The 17,889-nt window shown below is 43.1% G+C and overlaps 2 protein-coding genes across 6 annotated transcripts in view; one reads left to right on the top strand and one right to left on the bottom strand.

Annotated features, from left to right (window-relative positions):
* Nucleotides 1-7,986, top strand: part of LOC117448333 (serine/threonine-protein kinase WNK1-like) — a 28,610-nt gene extending 20,624 nt beyond the window's left edge. The window contains exons 14-28 of the mRNA XM_034085588.2: nucleotides 477-550; nucleotides 635-797; nucleotides 886-1,002; nucleotides 1,265-1,378; nucleotides 1,489-1,537; nucleotides 1,631-1,768; nucleotides 1,970-2,904; nucleotides 3,004-3,078; nucleotides 3,195-3,314; nucleotides 3,417-3,726; nucleotides 4,640-4,799; nucleotides 4,937-5,130; nucleotides 5,258-5,428; nucleotides 5,514-5,743; nucleotides 6,182-7,986. Of these exons, the coding sequence (XP_033941479.1) occupies nucleotides 477-550; nucleotides 635-797; nucleotides 886-1,002; nucleotides 1,265-1,378; nucleotides 1,489-1,537; nucleotides 1,631-1,768; nucleotides 1,970-2,904; nucleotides 3,004-3,078; nucleotides 3,195-3,314; nucleotides 3,417-3,726; nucleotides 4,640-4,799; nucleotides 4,937-5,130; nucleotides 5,258-5,428; nucleotides 5,514-5,743; nucleotides 6,182-6,568 (3,237 nt within the window). The 3' untranslated portion in view covers nucleotides 6,569-7,986. The remainder of the gene's footprint in view (nucleotides 1-476; nucleotides 551-634; nucleotides 798-885; nucleotides 1,003-1,264; nucleotides 1,379-1,488; nucleotides 1,538-1,630; nucleotides 1,769-1,969; nucleotides 2,905-3,003; nucleotides 3,079-3,194; nucleotides 3,315-3,416; nucleotides 3,727-4,639; nucleotides 4,800-4,936; nucleotides 5,131-5,257; nucleotides 5,429-5,513; nucleotides 5,744-6,181) is intronic.
* Nucleotides 7,987-9,399: 1,413 nt separating this feature from the next.
* Nucleotides 9,400-17,889, bottom strand: part of rad52 (RAD52 homolog, DNA repair protein) — a 35,620-nt gene continuing 27,130 nt past the window's right edge. The window contains exons 1-12 of one of the 5 annotated variants that reach the window (XM_034084251.2): nucleotides 17,159-17,261; nucleotides 16,826-16,898; nucleotides 15,512-15,613; nucleotides 11,913-12,006; nucleotides 11,769-11,824; nucleotides 11,480-11,598; nucleotides 11,298-11,373; nucleotides 10,998-11,221; nucleotides 10,700-10,893; nucleotides 10,230-10,307; nucleotides 9,944-10,147; nucleotides 9,400-9,635 (exon numbers count right to left, since the gene is read on the bottom strand). In XM_034084251.2, the coding sequence (XP_033940142.1) occupies nucleotides 9,571-9,635; nucleotides 9,944-10,147; nucleotides 10,230-10,307; nucleotides 10,700-10,893; nucleotides 10,998-11,221; nucleotides 11,298-11,373; nucleotides 11,480-11,598; nucleotides 11,769-11,824; nucleotides 11,913-12,006; nucleotides 15,512-15,613; nucleotides 16,826-16,879 (1,266 nt within the window). In that variant the 5' untranslated portion in view covers nucleotides 16,880-16,898; nucleotides 17,159-17,261 and the 3' untranslated portion in view covers nucleotides 9,400-9,570. Of the gene's footprint in view, nucleotides 9,636-9,943; nucleotides 10,148-10,229; nucleotides 10,308-10,699; nucleotides 10,894-10,997; nucleotides 11,222-11,297; nucleotides 11,374-11,479; nucleotides 11,599-11,756; nucleotides 11,825-11,912; nucleotides 12,007-15,511; nucleotides 15,614-16,825; nucleotides 16,899-17,158; nucleotides 17,262-17,889 lie in introns of those variants that run through there. The other 4 variants (XM_034084248.1, XM_034084250.1, XM_034084249.2 and 1 more) reach the window with 4 other exon arrangements.

Raw genomic sequence — 17,889 nt, 5'->3', positions numbered from 1 at the left:
ATGTGTCTGCCTGTAATAAATATTAGACATTGTATCACAGAAAGCGCAGTATTTGAATTACCTACAGGGCTGGAGTAGTAATTAATAGAACAGCAGTACCTTGTTTAAACGTTATTAATATCCATATAAGCACAGCAGAGAAAAATGGCCACATTCTGAAGGAAATGAAAACTCCATTACACAGCAATATTTACACAGTGCCTGAGAGCTGAATAATGGCGTCGCTTGTTGTACCCAGACACGTTTCGTCCGGTTCAACTGCTCCACCTCGTGGATGGTCTGGTTTCCATGATCCCTTTCATGTGGATAGTTTATCACCATAAATGACCAAAATAACAATGGAATGAATTTAAATTATATAAAAATGATCATGGGTTTATGGTCCTAAAATAGAGTAATGCACAAGCAATGGGACTTGTGTTGATATTTGCTTTTGACATGAAGTGTTTGATTAATAACAGTCTTCTGTGTTTCAGGCCCCTGTGAGTGTTGCTCAGCCAGCCCCAGTGGAGCCAGGATCCTCTGCTCTGGTGCCTCCATCTGTAGAAAGGTGAGGAGAATGTTATTGTCAAAGGTTTCACCAGCACCGCACATTGTGTCTGTTCTCTCTCTAACAGATCCATTTCTCCTTCAGTTGCCTTTCGGATGCAGCTTCAGGTCTTAGTGATGGCAATGAGGGAGGCTCTACATCAGGAGGCCGCCATGAGGGCCGCTCACTGAAGCGTCACCAGCGGCGATCAGTACGCAGCCGCTCCCGCCATGAGAAGACTGGGAAGGCCAAGCTAAATGTTCTCAGTGTATGTATCTGAACTGATGAGTTCATTTAAATCCTGTCTTATGGTCTTTGTCATTCAAACTGTGTTAACCTGGACAAATGTTTTGCAGATCTCAAATGTGGGAGACAGAGTAGCTGAGTGCCAGCTGGAAACACACAACAGGAAGATGGTGACCTTTAAATTCGACCTTGATGGTGATAACCCGGAGGAGATTGCACAGATCATGGTAGACAAAACATTTTAACTTTCAGATTGTGTTTGTTACAATAAATATATTATTTAAAATTGTAATACCCATTAGATAGAGTATCCCTTGAATTTGTAACTGAGGAAGAAAATCCACTCGTTAGCTAGTGAAAAAGGACACATACAACTAATGTTAAATATTTACTGCATCAACCAACACATTTTACACCAATTTTTTTAATGTTCTCTCCGTATAGTAGTTTTGGTCATTTTAGTTGAACTTCTTTTGCTTTTTGTTTCAGGTTGAGAGTGAATTTATTTTGGAGAATGAGCGAGAGTCCTTCGTTGAGCAGGTCCGTGAAGTCATAGAAATGGCCGATGAGAAAGGAGAGGGCATGAAGGAAGGCTTCCCTCAGGTATTTCTTTACTTCACATCACCTTGTTAGCCAAATATACATTTTGAAGAATTTAAAATGTAATCCTGCTGAACCTGACAATTGAAATGTATGCTTTTATCTCTTTGCAGATGATTGATCTCCAAAAACAGCCTGAGCTGTCTATTCCTATGCTGCCAGGTAAACTCCATTGAGCCAGAAATACTGTAATTATTTATTTTAATGAAGTCCAACTCCTGTCTTACAATCTTCCTCTCTTTAAATTCCTCTCAGGCATTTCCCCCATGACGACAGCGCAGGTGGTGCATTCGGCAGGTCGGAGGTTCATAGTCAGCCCAGTGCCCGAGTCTCGTCTTAGAGAACAGTTTTTTGGCGGTACTTCGTCTAATACCTCCTTTGGAGATGAACCGGGTGAGAGAACGTTCATTCTTTGTAGAATCAAACTGTCCCCACTGTTTGGTTTTAACTGTAAAATGTTTGACACTGCATGAAAATACTGATTAAAAGAAAAAGTGGCAAGGCGCTGTTAGTGTTATACCCTAACTGAAAACAAAACCTTGGCAGATAAATGTTTTTTGAAAAATATGAATATACTTGACATTTCTTTTCTAGCTCCCTCTCTGGGCCTGTCTCTGTCCGCTCCTTCTGGGACTTTGCAGCAGGCTTTCAGCATAATGAAGCAGGCTCGTCTGGAGAGAGGCAGCACCCTGGATCCCTCTGAGCAGGAAGCAGGCCCTGTCCCGGCCCCTGAGGCAGGACCCGGCCCCCACTCTAACACTAGCCTCGCTCCTTCAGAGGCTGTAGCTCTGCCTCTGACATCCACTGCAACATCCTCACCACCCCCCCCAACTGGGAGGGTTTCCCCTCCACCTGCAGTCACTCAGTCCCAAAGCCCCGCCCCCGTCACCAGTGATCCCAGTCCCCATGCTCAGTCAGCCCATGAAGCAGCCCCCCCACAGCTTCCACCAGCTGCCAATATCCCCCCCACACCTTCCAGCATCTCCCCTCCATCAGTGCAGACCTCCGTCCCTGCAGGCCCCGGGCCCCCGAGCAGCGCCTCGGCCCCGTCTATCGCCAGTGTTTCATCCAGTAGTCCTGTCTCTGTCCCTGCTTCAGAGCAGCAGCCTTTTAACGGCGCTGCATCGTCCTCCCAGCCTGTGAATTCGTCCATCCCTACATCACAGTGTCAGCCCGTCCCTGTTTCTGCTCAGCCCCCTCCCCCCACCCCGGTGCCTGGTCCAGCTCAGCCCGTGGAGCCAGAGGGAGCTGATCTCCAGAACAAAACGGCTGGCAGAGATGATATCCAGGCGCTGGATAAAAAGCTCCGGTCCCTCTTCAAAGATCAGAGCTCTGCGTCAGTGGATCAGAACACCGGCACCTCTTCTCCTCCCACTGGGACTGCTTCCCCTCCCCCCGGCGCCGCCCTGGTGCCCCCTTCAAACCTCCCCCTCTCCTCTGGAGGGCAGAGTGTCCTGGGCCTGACCACCACCCCGGGACAGGGTATTACCCCAGCAGGACATACCCCTCCAACTAAGTCAAGGGCACATGTAAGTGAAAACTGCAGCATACAAGAATGTATCTAAAATGCTGCTTATTGCAACAACAAAAACAGTTTGACTAATTTCCTTTTTTGTTTTATTTGAAAGACTTTACCTACTGGTTTTGACCAAGCTGCTGCACCTCCATCTGAACTTGTACCTCCATTTCCTGGACCAAATCAGGTGAAGTTAAATTTGTTTCATTTGCACTACCTGTTCTACTATCAGGCTTTTGTAGTGTAGATGTACATATGTAATACTTAGATGGTCCCTTATACCCCGTTTGTTTGTCTCCACAGTCTCAGAAACCCCTGGGTAATTTAGACGCCCAGTTGAGGAGAGCTCTGAGCCCAGAGACCGTTCAGGGAGGCAGCAGAGCGCAGGCTCCAGCAGCAGCTTTCACTCTGGGGCGCTTCCAGGTACGTTTCAGTCACGGCTTTAAAAGTATCTGGTCAGTTCAGTTTAAAACGGCTAAACCTTGTGCTCGGTATACTCAAATGTTTCCCTCTCCTCTTCTCCAGGTGTCTCTTGCTACTGATGGTTCGTCCAGCATTGTTTCCTCTTCTTCCCTCACGCCGTCCTCTACCTCTTCTTCTTCCTCTTCCTCCTCGCCCTCTAGTCCAGAAAATACCCTCCACCGGTCATCCGCTCTGTCCAGAGGGGTTTGTGAAACTGACTCTGGAAATCAAGCCTCTCCTCTCTCCGCTGATGCTGCCAGTCAGCCCACTGCCAGTCAGCCCACTACCATTGGCCGCTTCCAGGTGTCTACAAGCACCAACGCCACGACTGGGACAACCACTGGCTCCAAAGTGGGACGTTTTTCAGTCACAGGTACATACCAGCTTCAAATTCAGCTAGCTTTGATACAGGGTAGCCAACACGGTGCCCGCGGGCACTTGGTTGCTCGCAGGGGCAACGTGAGTCGCCCGCAGGGCATGTTCTAAAGATAGCACTAGTCCCAATGCTCCCGGACCCCCCTAGAGGATGTGAGGTCCACCCCCAAATAAAGCAGGTTAAAATAATTAGATTGCATACATTTTCTTTTAGTAAACACTGAAAACGGGTCCCACAGACCCAAACAGCGCCCGAAGGTTAAAGGTAAGCATACAACAGTGTTAAAATGTGCTAAATATGCTGCAAAAAACAAAACAAAGAGGAGTAAAAGGTAGCCCCCGTCTTGTTTTATTTTTTGAAAGTAGCTCTCCTGGAGTATTGTAACTCCCTCCTTGCACAGGACTTATATCAAACAGTGTCCTTCTATATGATACTTGACTAAGTACAAAACTGATGCTTCATATGTTCTGAAAAGTCCATCTCAATGCTAACACTTCCCCTGAGCTAGCTTAATGAACCATAATAAGGGTTTTATAAATTATTATCACAGCTATCCTTTAGTCCCCTTTGATAATTGAATATGATATAAGTTGTGTGATGTCCTCTGAGATGGCTTGATAAAAAGCAAAGCACTCTTAAACGTATGCTATTGGCGGAGGACGCAGTGGGAATTACTATTCAGAGCTTTGATAGCATTTGCAAGCTCAGTAGACTTATCCAGCTACTGAATTTAAACATCCATTATGTTTAAACAACATCAGATGATAATCCTTGGATGAACATTTAACAAAACGAATGTTCTTCCTGTGCACAGATTACAGATGTTTAGGGTTCATTTTTAAATCATGTGAGCTCCCAGGTCAACATATTCTACCTTTTTTAAATTTGTTATGTCTTTGTTTTCTCCCAGTCACCCCCGCTCCAGCTGCAGGCTCCAGTCTGCAGAACGGTCCCTCATCGTCAACGTCTGATCCTCAACACTCACACACCCACTACAGCAGTGACAATGACGATGACTCTGAGAAAGAGGATGAAGCTCTGCACAAAGAAATAAGCCGTCTCAGAGAAAAGTATGTCACAAGTACACAATGATACTTCAAACTACCATTATTTCCTCTTACACACTTAATGCAGAAGTCTGTCTGTATTTGAGTTTTTCACAGCTCAATACAAATATTTGAACATGACTGTGTTCTTTGGCTCACAGACACATGACGGAGATCCAGATATTGCAGAGTCGTCAGAAAGAGGAGGTGGAAGCCCTGTTCACAAAGATGGGGAAACCTGCTCCTTCTTCAGTCTTCTCCCCTGCTGTGGCCATGGCTGGAGGTCGACGGCGGCTCAAGAGCAGAAGCCACAAATCGTCTCGCGGTAGTGGACAGCCCAGCCCCGTGCACTCAGGTCAGGACAGTCAACTGTTATACTCACTTTGATGTCTGTCCAGCAATCAGTCACTGAGGCTGTTAAACTGCTCTGTTCCTGGGTAAATATTGACATGCCTCTGTGGATCATGCTTGTATGTTCACAGCCTCTGCTCCGAGTCATCACAGTTCAGGGTCCCCTCCGAAGCAAAGTTCAGCCTCGGCAACAGAGGCCTCGGAGACGGCAGCAGAGGCCTCTCAAGCAGCTAATGCGGCGGCGTCCATAAAGCAGCTCAGAACCTCTCCATCCATGCCCAGCCTCAGCAGTTGCTCCACAGGTAAGTGAAAGCACTTGGTTTGTTCACAGAGAGCTACTTGAATTGATTTTCTAGATGAAATCTCACCTCTCTTCTTGTTTAACAGCATCAAGTGGGAGCGGCTCAACAAATGGTTCAGGCCCCTGCCAAAACCACTCTGCTTCTCTGACTCTGACCCAGACGGTTGGATCCTCTTCCTCTCAAACCCAGAAGGGCAAGGGCACCTTCACGGATGACCTGCACCAGCTGGTGGATAACTGGGCGAGGGACGCCATCAGCCTGTCTCAGTGCAAGAGAGGTCCTAAAGCTGGAGCAGCGGCACCTCTGGGACACGATGTAGGCATTCACTACTTTATTCTAATGTTTCAATCCATCATTATAAGATATGATGTCATGGTTCATATGGGTCTTTGGGGGTTCACATAAAGGACATTGGTCATTGAAAGAAAAGCAGAAAAATGTTCGAAAACAAAAAGTTCTTTATATATATTTTTTACTTAAAGTAAGTTAGGAAATAGTCTACTTTACGATGTCTACATATGTGTATCCTGTAGTTGTGTTTCACTCGTGACCGGCTTCTAGAGTGCTATGGTCACATGCTGGTTGTCATCATAAAAAGTCTGTGTTGTCAAAGTAATTAAGCCTAAATTGGGTTCTCACACTGCAGTGCTTGAACTGGAAAGTCCTTGAATGTGATACTTTAGAAGATGTTGCACCCATGTTATGTTGTTGCTGAGATAAAATAGGTAACACAGACTTTTCTCACTATTACAGATCATCCCTCCGGTCAACCAGGGCCGTAAATTCTCCGCTCCAGGCTACCTGTGCCCAACGCTTCCCACACCTTCTACCACCACGACCACCGCGTCCACTCACCTCCCCAACCCAGCCGTTCCCTCTGTCCACATGGCCCCTCGGAAAGGCTCTCTGGGCCCCAGCGCGCAGGGCTTTGGATACACCTCAGCCCCGTACAGTGCCGCTCAGTGGGCAGGACCCACAGGCACGTCCCAGGTCAGCATGCTTAACCCCGCACAGCCACTCACGCAGTACCAGCCGCCCACCACAGCCTCGGTGTCCCTGCACCCAGGATACCACATGGGAACGACAGCAGCCCCCCAGAACCCAGTGGGCCCCGGAGGGTCCAACCTGAGGCCCACGTAGCCCAGTGGAAGCCCCCCACAGGGCAGACAGTCGTGAACGAGAACCACTAGCTCTTTGTGCAGCAGGCTGGTTGGCCGGCTGGATATTGTGCTTTTTATTTTTATTTCAACTTTTATTATGATGGTTTTTTTTTCTGTAATAGAGTGGACCTGTGTGGTTCATGTCCTCTCAGGCAGAGCGAAATCTGTCTTTAGATTCAGAGGAAGAGTGCAATACACAGCAGTCTCACACCTAGCCTGTCCATCAGCTGTGGAACTGAGCTGTGACGAGCCGTTGGTTTGTGTCTGGTGATGAAACCAACTGCAGCCAAAGATGTCTTTTGAGAGCAGACGTTGCAATGTTTTCATTCCTGTGAAGAGGATGAGGAGGAGGAGGAGGATGAGGAGGATGAGGAGGAAGGAGGGATTGTGGGTCACGTCCTACTGGTCCTGACTTAAAGCCGCACTGGGGCTGAAGACAGTAAAACAACACTTAGACACACGTACAGACACACACCGGACTAAATATGAACCCTGGTTGACAGGCTTGTGATAACATGTTAAGTTGTTTCAGAGAGATATAGGGGGGAGTGTACAGAAAGTGGGAGATAACAGAGGGACATCCAGATGGATTAGCAAAGTGTGACAGGTTGAGCTGGGAGGAGAAAGTTCTGGAAAGTGAGGCAGGAGAGTAAAGGATAGGGTTGCAGTTTGAATACATCCCTATGAACTATTAAGTAAAATGCAATAATGGCAAAGAGTAGATGAGCTGTCCCTTGTAACTGTGGCCTTAATCCCCAACACATTTAGACATTGACTTTGTACATAGATATTTCTTCACTGGGTTATGATTCCACATTTAGCATATTTATGTTCCTGTGAGTCTGGTGACATTGTGATATGAGTTGTCATCCATTCAGATTTATTATACCAGTTTATTCTTCACGTCTGACATATAAACAGTGGATCGTCCACTACTAAAGGCATTGTCCTGGTGTTCACCACCATTCGCAGTGTGAAACTTGAGAGGTGATGCTGCTGAAAATCACAATCGGGTTGAGGTTGTTTGCAGGGTGTTTTTTATTTTTTTTTGTCTTGTTTTACACAAGAAGGAAATTAGAATCCAAGATGACACATTAAACAGCATTAGTTTGGCAGATATGAGCAGTTCATTATCTGCTTATCATATATATCGTAGAAAAAAAAAGATTTTGGTTGATTTCAAAAGTATTTGTGGAAGCTTTTAGTCTCTCCCAGTTGTTTACACAGATGGTGCACAGCGCATCGATGAAGTCATGCTGCATTAAATATGTCTGCTCATAACATTTAGCCGTCACGTCTCAAATCACAATTGTCTGGGGTTCTCTCTTTCTGTGGTCTGTTTTTGTATGCGTATATTTAATAAAAACAAATGTTCTTTATGGACCTGTATTCATCAGATTTTGATGTTGTTTCACTGTAATTATTATTAAAGGTTGTTAAACAACATGTAGTTAAAGGAATATAAAAAGTGCAATTGCAGGGTTGTTGTCATTGGTATCCTACTCATCACGCAGGAGTAATCCTGCCGTTTATTAAGCTCTTCTCTCTATGACTGCCCTGCCCCCCCCCATCCCTTTTTTTTTATCCCCTATTTTATTGTACATATGTTAATGTGAGGGAAATGCTTTCACGTAGAGCATGCTTGTGGTGACCCACTCTACATGCACATGCTCTACTACCTGTAAACATGAGGAACACTTTAGTGCCTTGCATCCTCACTAATGACAAGTTCCAGATTCATCTATTGCTGTAGCTGTGATTGGACGGCAGAGAAAGTTAACCTGTACACGATGTAAACACCACAGGTGGCTCCTGCCTGTCAGAGGATGTAACACTCTGAAAGTGTAGACCCCACAGGACTGCAGAACAAAGAGCAGAGTGGAAGCGTTTCTGCTCCGGCTACACTTCCCTTTGTGTTGTGTGATCAGCTGTGTATTTATATTTGGCTCATGCGTACATGGATTTGGCTGACATTTGTTTTTGTGGGTTTATCATCATTAAACCGTTTCATAGAAGCACTTGTTCAGTCGGCGGGCGAGTTGTATAAAGGTTTAAACGTTTTCATGCTGGCTAAACGTTTGTCTCTGCACCTCACGAGTGCCATGCTGTCATTGTGACCCTTTCTCCTGCTCGTAGATTGGATGAATAGTTAAACTTCTCTAGAGAAAAAATAAGTTACTGCAATGCAGAATATGCAATGTTTAAAGGGACTGAGGGGTAATGGAAACATTTGCATGCTGATGAGGGGTTGTTACCGACTTCAATGTTTTTGATATTGGAATATTAGAGATCGTTTTTTTTTTATTATTCTTTGCCTTCCTGAGTCGATCTGTCCGATTGCCATTCACCAATATCACAGGCACACCTTTAATATTAAACAATCGCTAAATGATTTCTGCATGCCGGCTTTACTGGTGTTTCATCTTACAACTGTACAGCACAAGGTCACAACAAAGCTCTTATAGTCCCTCTGCTACAATCAGTAATTATCCCACCTCTAAGGTACTGGCACGCAGTCATATTTGTCTTTATTTCCTCCTAACGGACTTCCTGTGATTCAGTGTTTGTTTTGTGTATGTTTTTCACATTGTACAAAATGTAAAAACAAATAAAAATACTATCAAATAAAAACTTGTCATGCTCATTGGAATAATGTTTCTAAACCGTGGTCACTTTTTTTTTATATAAAAAAGAAAATCACATTTATAATATAACACTTCTCTATAAATATGTACGATAAACTAAGCATCATTCAAAGACAACGCTACGAAATGTGGGCTTGTTTGGTCTATTTATATAAATATTAATTGAATTCAGTTAATTGACTTCTGTGGTTATTTTTTTATTTTCTTACAAAACCAGATAACATATATCCAAATATCAGAAATAGATACAATTAAAATTCAATGAAAACACTGAAATAAATATTAAAACAAAAGAGTTAAATACATTTTACAAGTGGTGATGAAGATCACCGGAGCATCAGAACGTGTCGAGTCGGCGTTTCTTCATGTACTGTCCCCGTCTGTATGGACTGAGGGCTTCACCTGTAAGTTTCAAATTAAGTTCAGTTGATTTAACACTTCAGACACAAAGGCAATCCAAAGTGCTTTACATAAGCATTAACAATACAACTATTTGTAAAAGAGAAGCTAGTTAAATTAACATGCAAGTGCGGAAGAAGACTTAAGTCTCAAAATGACCTTGGCAAAAGTGTTTAACCCCGATATAAAAAAAATTCAGTGTTGGGACAGACCTCCAAGTGTATTTTAGATCTACAAAGCTAAAAGACTAAATGCATCTCCATGCTCGGTTCTGGGACATTCAGCAGTAGACTCGTCTCATGAAGCCTCACCTGGCCCCGCCTGACACTGAGCCGGGTCCTGTGCTCCGCTGTACGAAGGGGCCCTGTCCGGGGCCCCCTGAGGGGTCTTACTGCGGGTGTGCATCTTGTGACTTGAGGGCGTGGTGGGCCGGAGACCTTTGGGATGAGGGTCGTCTGCAGGGACATCCAGTCCATCGATGGCATCCAGAGTGAAGTCCCAGAGCGCAGGATCATCTGTGGGAGGACAAACAGCTGTAGTGAGACCCCCTTCCCACACTGTGAGCATGGTGTGCCCTCTGGTGGTGGAGCACTGCACCTGCTAGATGTTCCCCCCCCCCACCGGGCTTCATGAGTCCTGCTGAGGTCTCACTGAAGGCTGGAACACCATGGTGACCTGGAAGGATGGATACTATTCAATAAAAACACCAACAACACCTATAATCCTTAGAGTTAAGAATTATAATATTTTTAACCAGCCGTCTTAAACCTGAAATGATGTCATAATGCCACCCACATGTTTATGATTCGATGATGCAACTGCACTGCAAATGATTATGTTTTTATCTTCATTTACTGTACCAGCATGGCTTCCAAATCAGAGCATACAAATGTAAGTATTTAAGTCACATGACGCTCATTGCAGAAGTTTCAAGACAGTTTGATATTTAATTATTTTTATGTTTATTAAACTGTGACAGCTTCCTCTTCCATCTGTAGAATAGAAAAAGTAGAATCCTTCTGTTTTCAGGTAAAACATCTGACATCTTAAATCAGTAATCATCAAACCTTCACCTGTGCTGGGTCCCCGTCCAATAGCGAGCTCTGAATCCTCAAACTTAGCTTGATCTGGTATCAGCTGCAGCTTCTTCTCCATCTCTCTCCTGAACTTCTCTTGAAGCTGCTGCTGTCGGAGCTTTCTCAGCTGTTTGGGGTCTGTGTGCGATTCTGACCCGCCACCGTCCATCGAGTCCATGGAAGGTCTTAGAAAACAAACGGAGGAGACAGATTGGATGGGACGCACATTTGGATGCACACCAATAGAAGCAGTGAAAATAAAAACTGAAACTAGACCCACTGCTGTTACCTGGCGTCCATGACCTCACTCCTCCTGCCAGCAGGGACAGTCGGGGTGTGGACCTCGGAGTAGTGCTGGTTCTGGTTGAGGACTTTGGGCTCCAGCACATCTCTGCCGTTGCTCATCGCAGGTGCAATCTTTTCCTCCCACACCAGACTGGAGAAGCGGGCTTTCTCCACAGAGGGCTCCCCCTCGATGCGCTTGGTCTTGGCCGGGTCTAGAGGAGGAGGAGGCTTTAAGCAGAGGAAACAAACATTCAGGACTTTTTGAAGATAAAAAAAAAAAAAATGCTCAGCGATGATATCTGACCTTTTTGGGGATCTTGTTAATGGCCATGAGGTATTCTTTATTCAGGATGCAGTTTCCAAGAGCATTACCAAAGCATCTAAATATGAACCCAACAAAAACACAAATAAGTTAAGAAAATTCAGACCGATAAAATGTTCTAAATTATTTTTTATTATCATTTAGAAATGGAGAAGTGGCAGTACTTCAGTGCTCTCTTCATGCCATCCGTGACAGCTTCCTTCCTGGCCTTTTCCAGCGACAGCGCTTTGGACTTCAGACCTTCACTGACTCCATACCCCACATCTTCATGAAACGCACCGTCCTGGAGGAAAACACGTGGACACTTAAAACTTTTCTGGACAGCATGCAGGAAGAAAGTAAACATAATGTGAAATGTAAATACAACTATCTGGATCAGACAATCTATTATGGAAAAGTAAAACAATTCAAATATATTTAGTAAAATGTTCCTTCTCTAACCTTCAGCATCACCTTGATAAAAGCACTGACTCCGACGTAAAACTTCCCGTTGATGATGTCTATAAAGTCTGTAAATCAGAAGTGTTTCATTAGTTTGACCGTGTGGAAATGGTTTAAAGCATCCTCTGCTGAGACCAGAAGCTCCCTGCGGCGTACCGACATTCTGCTGAGAGATGGAGTGAGACCACCCGTTGTATCCAAACATCTCATTGGCCAGGCCGATCACACGGTGCCCTTCAATGTAGCAAACCTGGAGGTCCCGTCCAGAGAGAGAGAGAGAGAGGTTTTATTTATTCGTTTTTTTCTGGTAAATAACTTGAGAATTTCATTTCATAAGGTCCAAAAGGTTAAACCACGTATCATCACAAAGAGAGACAAAAAACACTTGGAGCAGGGTTTTTTACATGATCGGTTTGATTTTGATTGGGGTAAAATCAATCTGTGTGCTGATGTGGAATCCGCATGGTCTTATTTTTATCTTGGTTTTATGAAAATTATAGATAGACATGCACCTCTGCGTAAATTTAGAGTGAAGGGACGAAACAATCCCTGGTTTTCTGCTAATCTGTCCAGTCTCCTTCATGAGAGAAATAATGCCTGGGCACAGGCTAGGAAATCAGGCTCAGAGGTAGAATGGCTGAGTTTTAGGCAGCTAAGAAATAGCTTCACATCTCAAATAAAAAGTGCTAAATCAAAGTACTATTTGTCGGTTACCACAGAAAACCTGAATAATCCCAGGAAATTTTGGAAAGCCATAAAATCGATTTCCACTGGTGATATCCCAAATGAGCTACCTCCGTGCCTCACCACAGCATCTGGCTCTATATCAGACAGGGCTACTATGCTAAATTGCTTTAATGAGCATTTTGTGTCTTGTGGCTCTATGTTTGATTCTGTCACTGACTGTACTTCTGCTTCTGTGAACGCTCCAATCCTTGACTCTGAACAATGTGGTCTGGAAAACCCTTTCAGTTTTACTCCTTTAACTATTGGTATTGTTCATGAAGCATTATCCAAGTTAGATCCTAGGAAACTGGCTGGCCCGGACAATTTAGAACCTTTCTTTTTAAAAGATAGCTGCAGATTGTATTGCTCCACCTCTTACTTCTCTTTTTAACCTCTCCCTCAGCACAAATGCAATTCCAAAAGTATGGAAGTCTGCTTATGTCTTGCCTTTACTGAAAGGAGGGGAGGCAACTATTTTAAATAACTATAGGCCAATCTCTAAATTGTCAGTTCTGGCGAAGGTGCTCGAACGACTTGTGAGTGAACAAGTAAAGGAGTTTTTATCTATAAATGATATCCTGTCTAAACATCAGTCAGGATTCAGAAAGAAACACAGCACCATCACTGCCACAATGAAAGTGGTGAATGACATTACTAGTATTTTAGATAATAAGCAGAGTTGTGCAGCTCTGTTTATTGACCTTTCCAAAGCGTTTGACACCGTTGATCATCGCATCTTAAAGCAGAGGCTACTCAGTATTGGCATATCCAGCCATGCAGTGGGTGGTTTGTGAACTACCTCTCTGAAAGGTCCCAATGTGTTCATTTTGATGGACTGTCTTCTGAGTGGTTAAACATTTCTAATGGTGTACCACAAGGTTCTGTTTTAGGACCACTTTTATTCTCCATATATATTAACAGCGTAGGTGATAATGTGGATGAAGCTACTTTACATTTTTATGCGGATGATACTGTGATGTACTGTGCAGGTCCCTCCATTAAAGAGGCTGTTGTTAAATTACAGGCTGTTTTTAACACTATTCAGACTCAGCTCTCTGAATTAAAGCTTCTTTTAAATGTGGATAAAACCAAGGTAATACTCTTTTCAAAAGCAAAAAAGACACCAGAGCCTGTTTTAGATATTGTAACTAGGCAAGGAACAAAACTTGAAATTGTTGCCTGTTACAAATACCTTGGTATCTGGCTTGATGATTGTCTCACTTTTAAACTTCATGTCAATAACCTGCTAAAAACACTGAGGGTTAGGCTAGGGTTCTTCTACAGGAACAAGTCCTGTTTCTCGCTTGAGGCCAGGAAAAGGCTAGTCACTGTGACCTTTTTACCTGTGCTGGACTATGGGGATCTGGTCTATATGAATGCACCTGCCAATTGCCTGGTCAAGTTAGATGCTGCGTATCACAGTGCTCTGAGATTTGTGACAAACTGTAAAGCATTAACCCATCACTGTACCCTGTATGCAAGGGCTGGTTTGCTTTCACTAACTGTACGGAGGCTCAGTCACTGGTACATTTTTATATACAAAGCCATGTTAGGGAAACTTCCATCTTATATCTGCTCCCTGATCTCACGGAGAATTGTAAGTGGCTAATGCCTGAGATCGAATGCTGTAGTTTTATTAAATGTGCCAACTGCTAGGACTGTCTTAGGGAAGACAGCTTTTAGATGCGCAGCTCCTCTGTCTTGGAATAGTCTGCAAATTAAATGGAAACTGAACAATCTGGTGCCACTAAATGTTTTTAAAGCTCGGTTGGATGCTACTCAATCGGAAGCTATTGGTACCGGTTTATGTGGATAATTATGTAAATGATGCTGGATGATGTCCTTTTGTTGTTCTGTTGATGCTTTTATGTTTCATGTGGAACTACTTGAGCAGGTCTCCCTTGAAAAATGGGTTTTATCTGTATAAATAAAGGTTTGAAATGAAATGAAATTATTTAAAAGTCATTGTATATGTCATAGAAAAGTAATATGTCACAAACATATCATAGCATGTCATAGAAAAACTTTCGATAAAGGCAAGTGTGTTATGGAAAAAGAAAACATTTCCTCAAATTCGTTTCCACTTTAGAAAATCCTATCCTTAAAAAAAGACATAAAAGGAGGTATGTGGCGCAGTGGGTTGTGCGTTGCTGTTGGGATCAGGGTGTCACAGGTTCAAACCCCACTGCAGTCAGCATGTCGTTGTGTCCCTGGGCAAGACACTTCACCCCAAATTGCTCCTGTCGGGATTGCCCACAGTATTGAGTATGTAAATCGCTTTGGATAAAAGCGTTTAGTAACAAGTACATGTAATGTAAAAGTACATGTAATGTAAAATATATTAGCAATAACAACACATTTGAGCCATAATCATGTTATTCATAACCCAGCCTGACATTTAACTTCAATTGGCTTCACAGCTGTGCAGAGAACAGACACTCCAGGGTTTCCCACACATAGACTATACGTGGGCGGGCCGCCCAGGTATATTAACGGCAGCCCAAGTATATTTCGCGACCCATTTAGGTTTTTTTTTTATTCGTCCATGACCACGACGCCATCTGCGATCGATTAACTTGTGGACAATGATGCCTCGCTCCCTTGCTCTGATCTCGCCTGTTAAGTGGCCTGCCTCACACAGGGTGACTGGCAGTCCACATGATGTGGCCTGCCGACATGGCCACTGTCATACAGATCATTAATCAAAGCCCTTGATTGGTCTCTATGTGTCATTCAAGCTCGGGATAACCTCAGCTCAGGTAAAGGACTCTCTGAGTGTTTAGATAGTTAACTTAGTCTAAGTTCTCAGTGGGTCTCAAACGGTGTGGTCACCATTTATGTAAACACATATTTCCATTTGAGAGGGTAGTGATTGGTCTAATGGATAGTGAGGTGGGCTGAAGATCGAAAGGCTGTGAGTTCAAATCCCGCCAGGAACACCACCACTAGTGTGCCCTTGAGTAAGGCACTTAGCCCTTAGTTACTCCAGGGAGAATGTCCCTGTAATCTGTGGGAAACACTTCACTCGCCTTCTGTCCTCCTCCAGCCATCCTGGAGCTGATGTACTCGGGGCCCAGCTTCTGCCGCAGAGCTCTGTCCACCGCCTGGTGCTCCTCAGCTGTGTAGGTCAACTGACAACACACAAACACAAACAAAGAACACAATCATACAGACCATGACTTCATAAAAGGGTGGGCCCTTAACCCTTATTGATGATTATTAATGATTGATTAAAACCCTGACCAAATGTCGTTAAACTGCATTCAAATTGATTTCATCTATTGAGCTGATACATTTAACAATATTTTGGAAATGGTTTGGAGCAGTGTGTTACAAAATGGGGTACGTTTCTCACAACCAGTTTTTAAGGTCAATAGCTGTTCAAATCCAAACAAACCTTTAAACTTCCTAGAAGAGAACTGAAGAAGTACTCCTTCTGCAGATTGGTCCATTTCAGAATAATATATATTAACTGTTTTGATTATAATTATTTATGCATTAATATGTTATCAAAGCTGAAAAAGGTGCAGCTAGTTATTTACTTTGTATACTGCAGGGTAGCTTCTTGTGAAATTACTCCAGGTGTAACTAGTCTTATTTAAAGGTGGGGTAGGTAAGTTTGAGAAACCGGCGCGAGATACACTTTTTGTTATATTCCATGGAATGCTCTTAACATCCCGATAGCAATGAATATCTTAAGTGCTTTGACAAAAAATCCATACAAAAATGTCATCTGTGGAAGCCGTAATACTGTAAAAAGCACGACCAATCATTTTAGCCGGCCCGGCTAAAATAACTGGATGGCCTACCTGCCTGTCAGCCTTCCATCTGTGCACAAACTTATCTCATGCCCTCATTGGTCATGTGCACGCGCATGTAGGAGGCGGGGCACTGTAAGGAAGTGGCAGATTTTTTCCAGCTGTGTATTTTCAAATTCTAGCGCACTCCAAAATTACCTACCCCACCTTTAAGTGCTGATGATATTTAATATCATTAATCCTAATCTGCAAAGCAACTAAATATATGAAATACATGTAGTGGAGTAAAATTACCATATTTATGTCTGAATTGTAGTGAAGTAGTAGAGTACAAAGTCACATAATATTTAAATACTCAAGTAAAGGGCAAGTATCTGAAAATGGTACCCAAGTACTTGAGTAAATGAAACGTACTTAGTTACTTCCCACCTCTGCTCACGGCGAATACTAAAAAAGTGGCAAAAATAATGACAGAGGCACAAAATGACTACAAAAATACCAAAGAAACTACAAAGTGACAAAAAAAACTATGAAAGGTTGTCAGTGAGATGTCTGTGCCCATGATCCGCCCCTGCAGCTACGCACCTGTCCGAAGCACCTGGGAGCAGAGCTGCTCCTCTCCCCGGCGTTACTGCTCATGACTGCTGTCCTGTAGTCACTGAAATAAAGATAAATGGAAACAGGTAGCTCAATGATAACTGCTGTCATCTCATATAACGCCTTACTCTGAGTAAGTTACTCATCTATAATGTCACTTAAACGCTTAAATGAACCTACAGCTAACGTCAAAGGTCTGAAAAACGTAGTTTAACAATGAACAACTCGTACATTTCAGCTGGCTTTAGTTTACCTATTACATAAACCATGGTCTTATTCCGTCGTAAATTAGATATCCCATTCATATAAACCCACACTTACCAGTTAAAATTCCGTTAAAAGTGATATTTGTGGTAGAATAAGCTAACCAGAGCGTCTGGATGTGTGCAACATTGAATCAAAACCAAAACACATCTGAACTTCCCGCCCGGACACCAAGGGGAGGGGTTTATGATGCCTTCGCGTACTGTCGGAGAATGTAAATGTCACAAATTATCGAAACTACTGTTTGTATTAATTTTCTCAGCGAGAATTCCACTCTTTGGCAGATGTGTAAGAAGTACTCTGATAATTTACTTTAGTTCAAGTAGCAATACTACATTGAAAAAGTACTGTTACAAGTCCTGCATTCAAAATTGTAGTCAAGTAAAAGTAATTTTAAAAAAGTAATGGCATTAAAATATACCTTCTAGTGCAAGAAGTAAAAATACTTATTTTCCAGTATGGCCCATTTTCGTATAATTAGTTTTAATGAATTAATGTCAATGTTGCACTTGGTAAAGGTGGGGAGTATTTAAATTACTCACTGCTGGGTAGCTTAACCTAAGATAATACATCATGATGTATTGGTTTATTTATATTCTGTATTGTAAATCCATCCCTGTCAAGTAGCTAGAAACAATATTTGTAAAAAATATAGTGAAGTAAAGTATAAAGTAGCTTAATATAAAAATACTCAAGTGAGGTACAAGTCCCTCAAAATTGTACTCAAGTAGTGCCTGAGTAAATGTACTTAGTTACTTTACAACACTGATATTTGGTCGTCACATTTG

The sequence above is a fragment of the Pseudochaenichthys georgianus genome, chromosome 6 (assembly GCF_902827115.2).
Source record: "Pseudochaenichthys georgianus chromosome 6, fPseGeo1.2, whole genome shotgun sequence".
Lineage (NCBI taxonomy): Eukaryota > Metazoa > Chordata > Actinopteri > Perciformes > Channichthyidae > Pseudochaenichthys > Pseudochaenichthys georgianus.
Note: the sequence above shows the minus strand (reverse complement) of the source record. Positions and strands in the feature narration are given on the sequence as shown.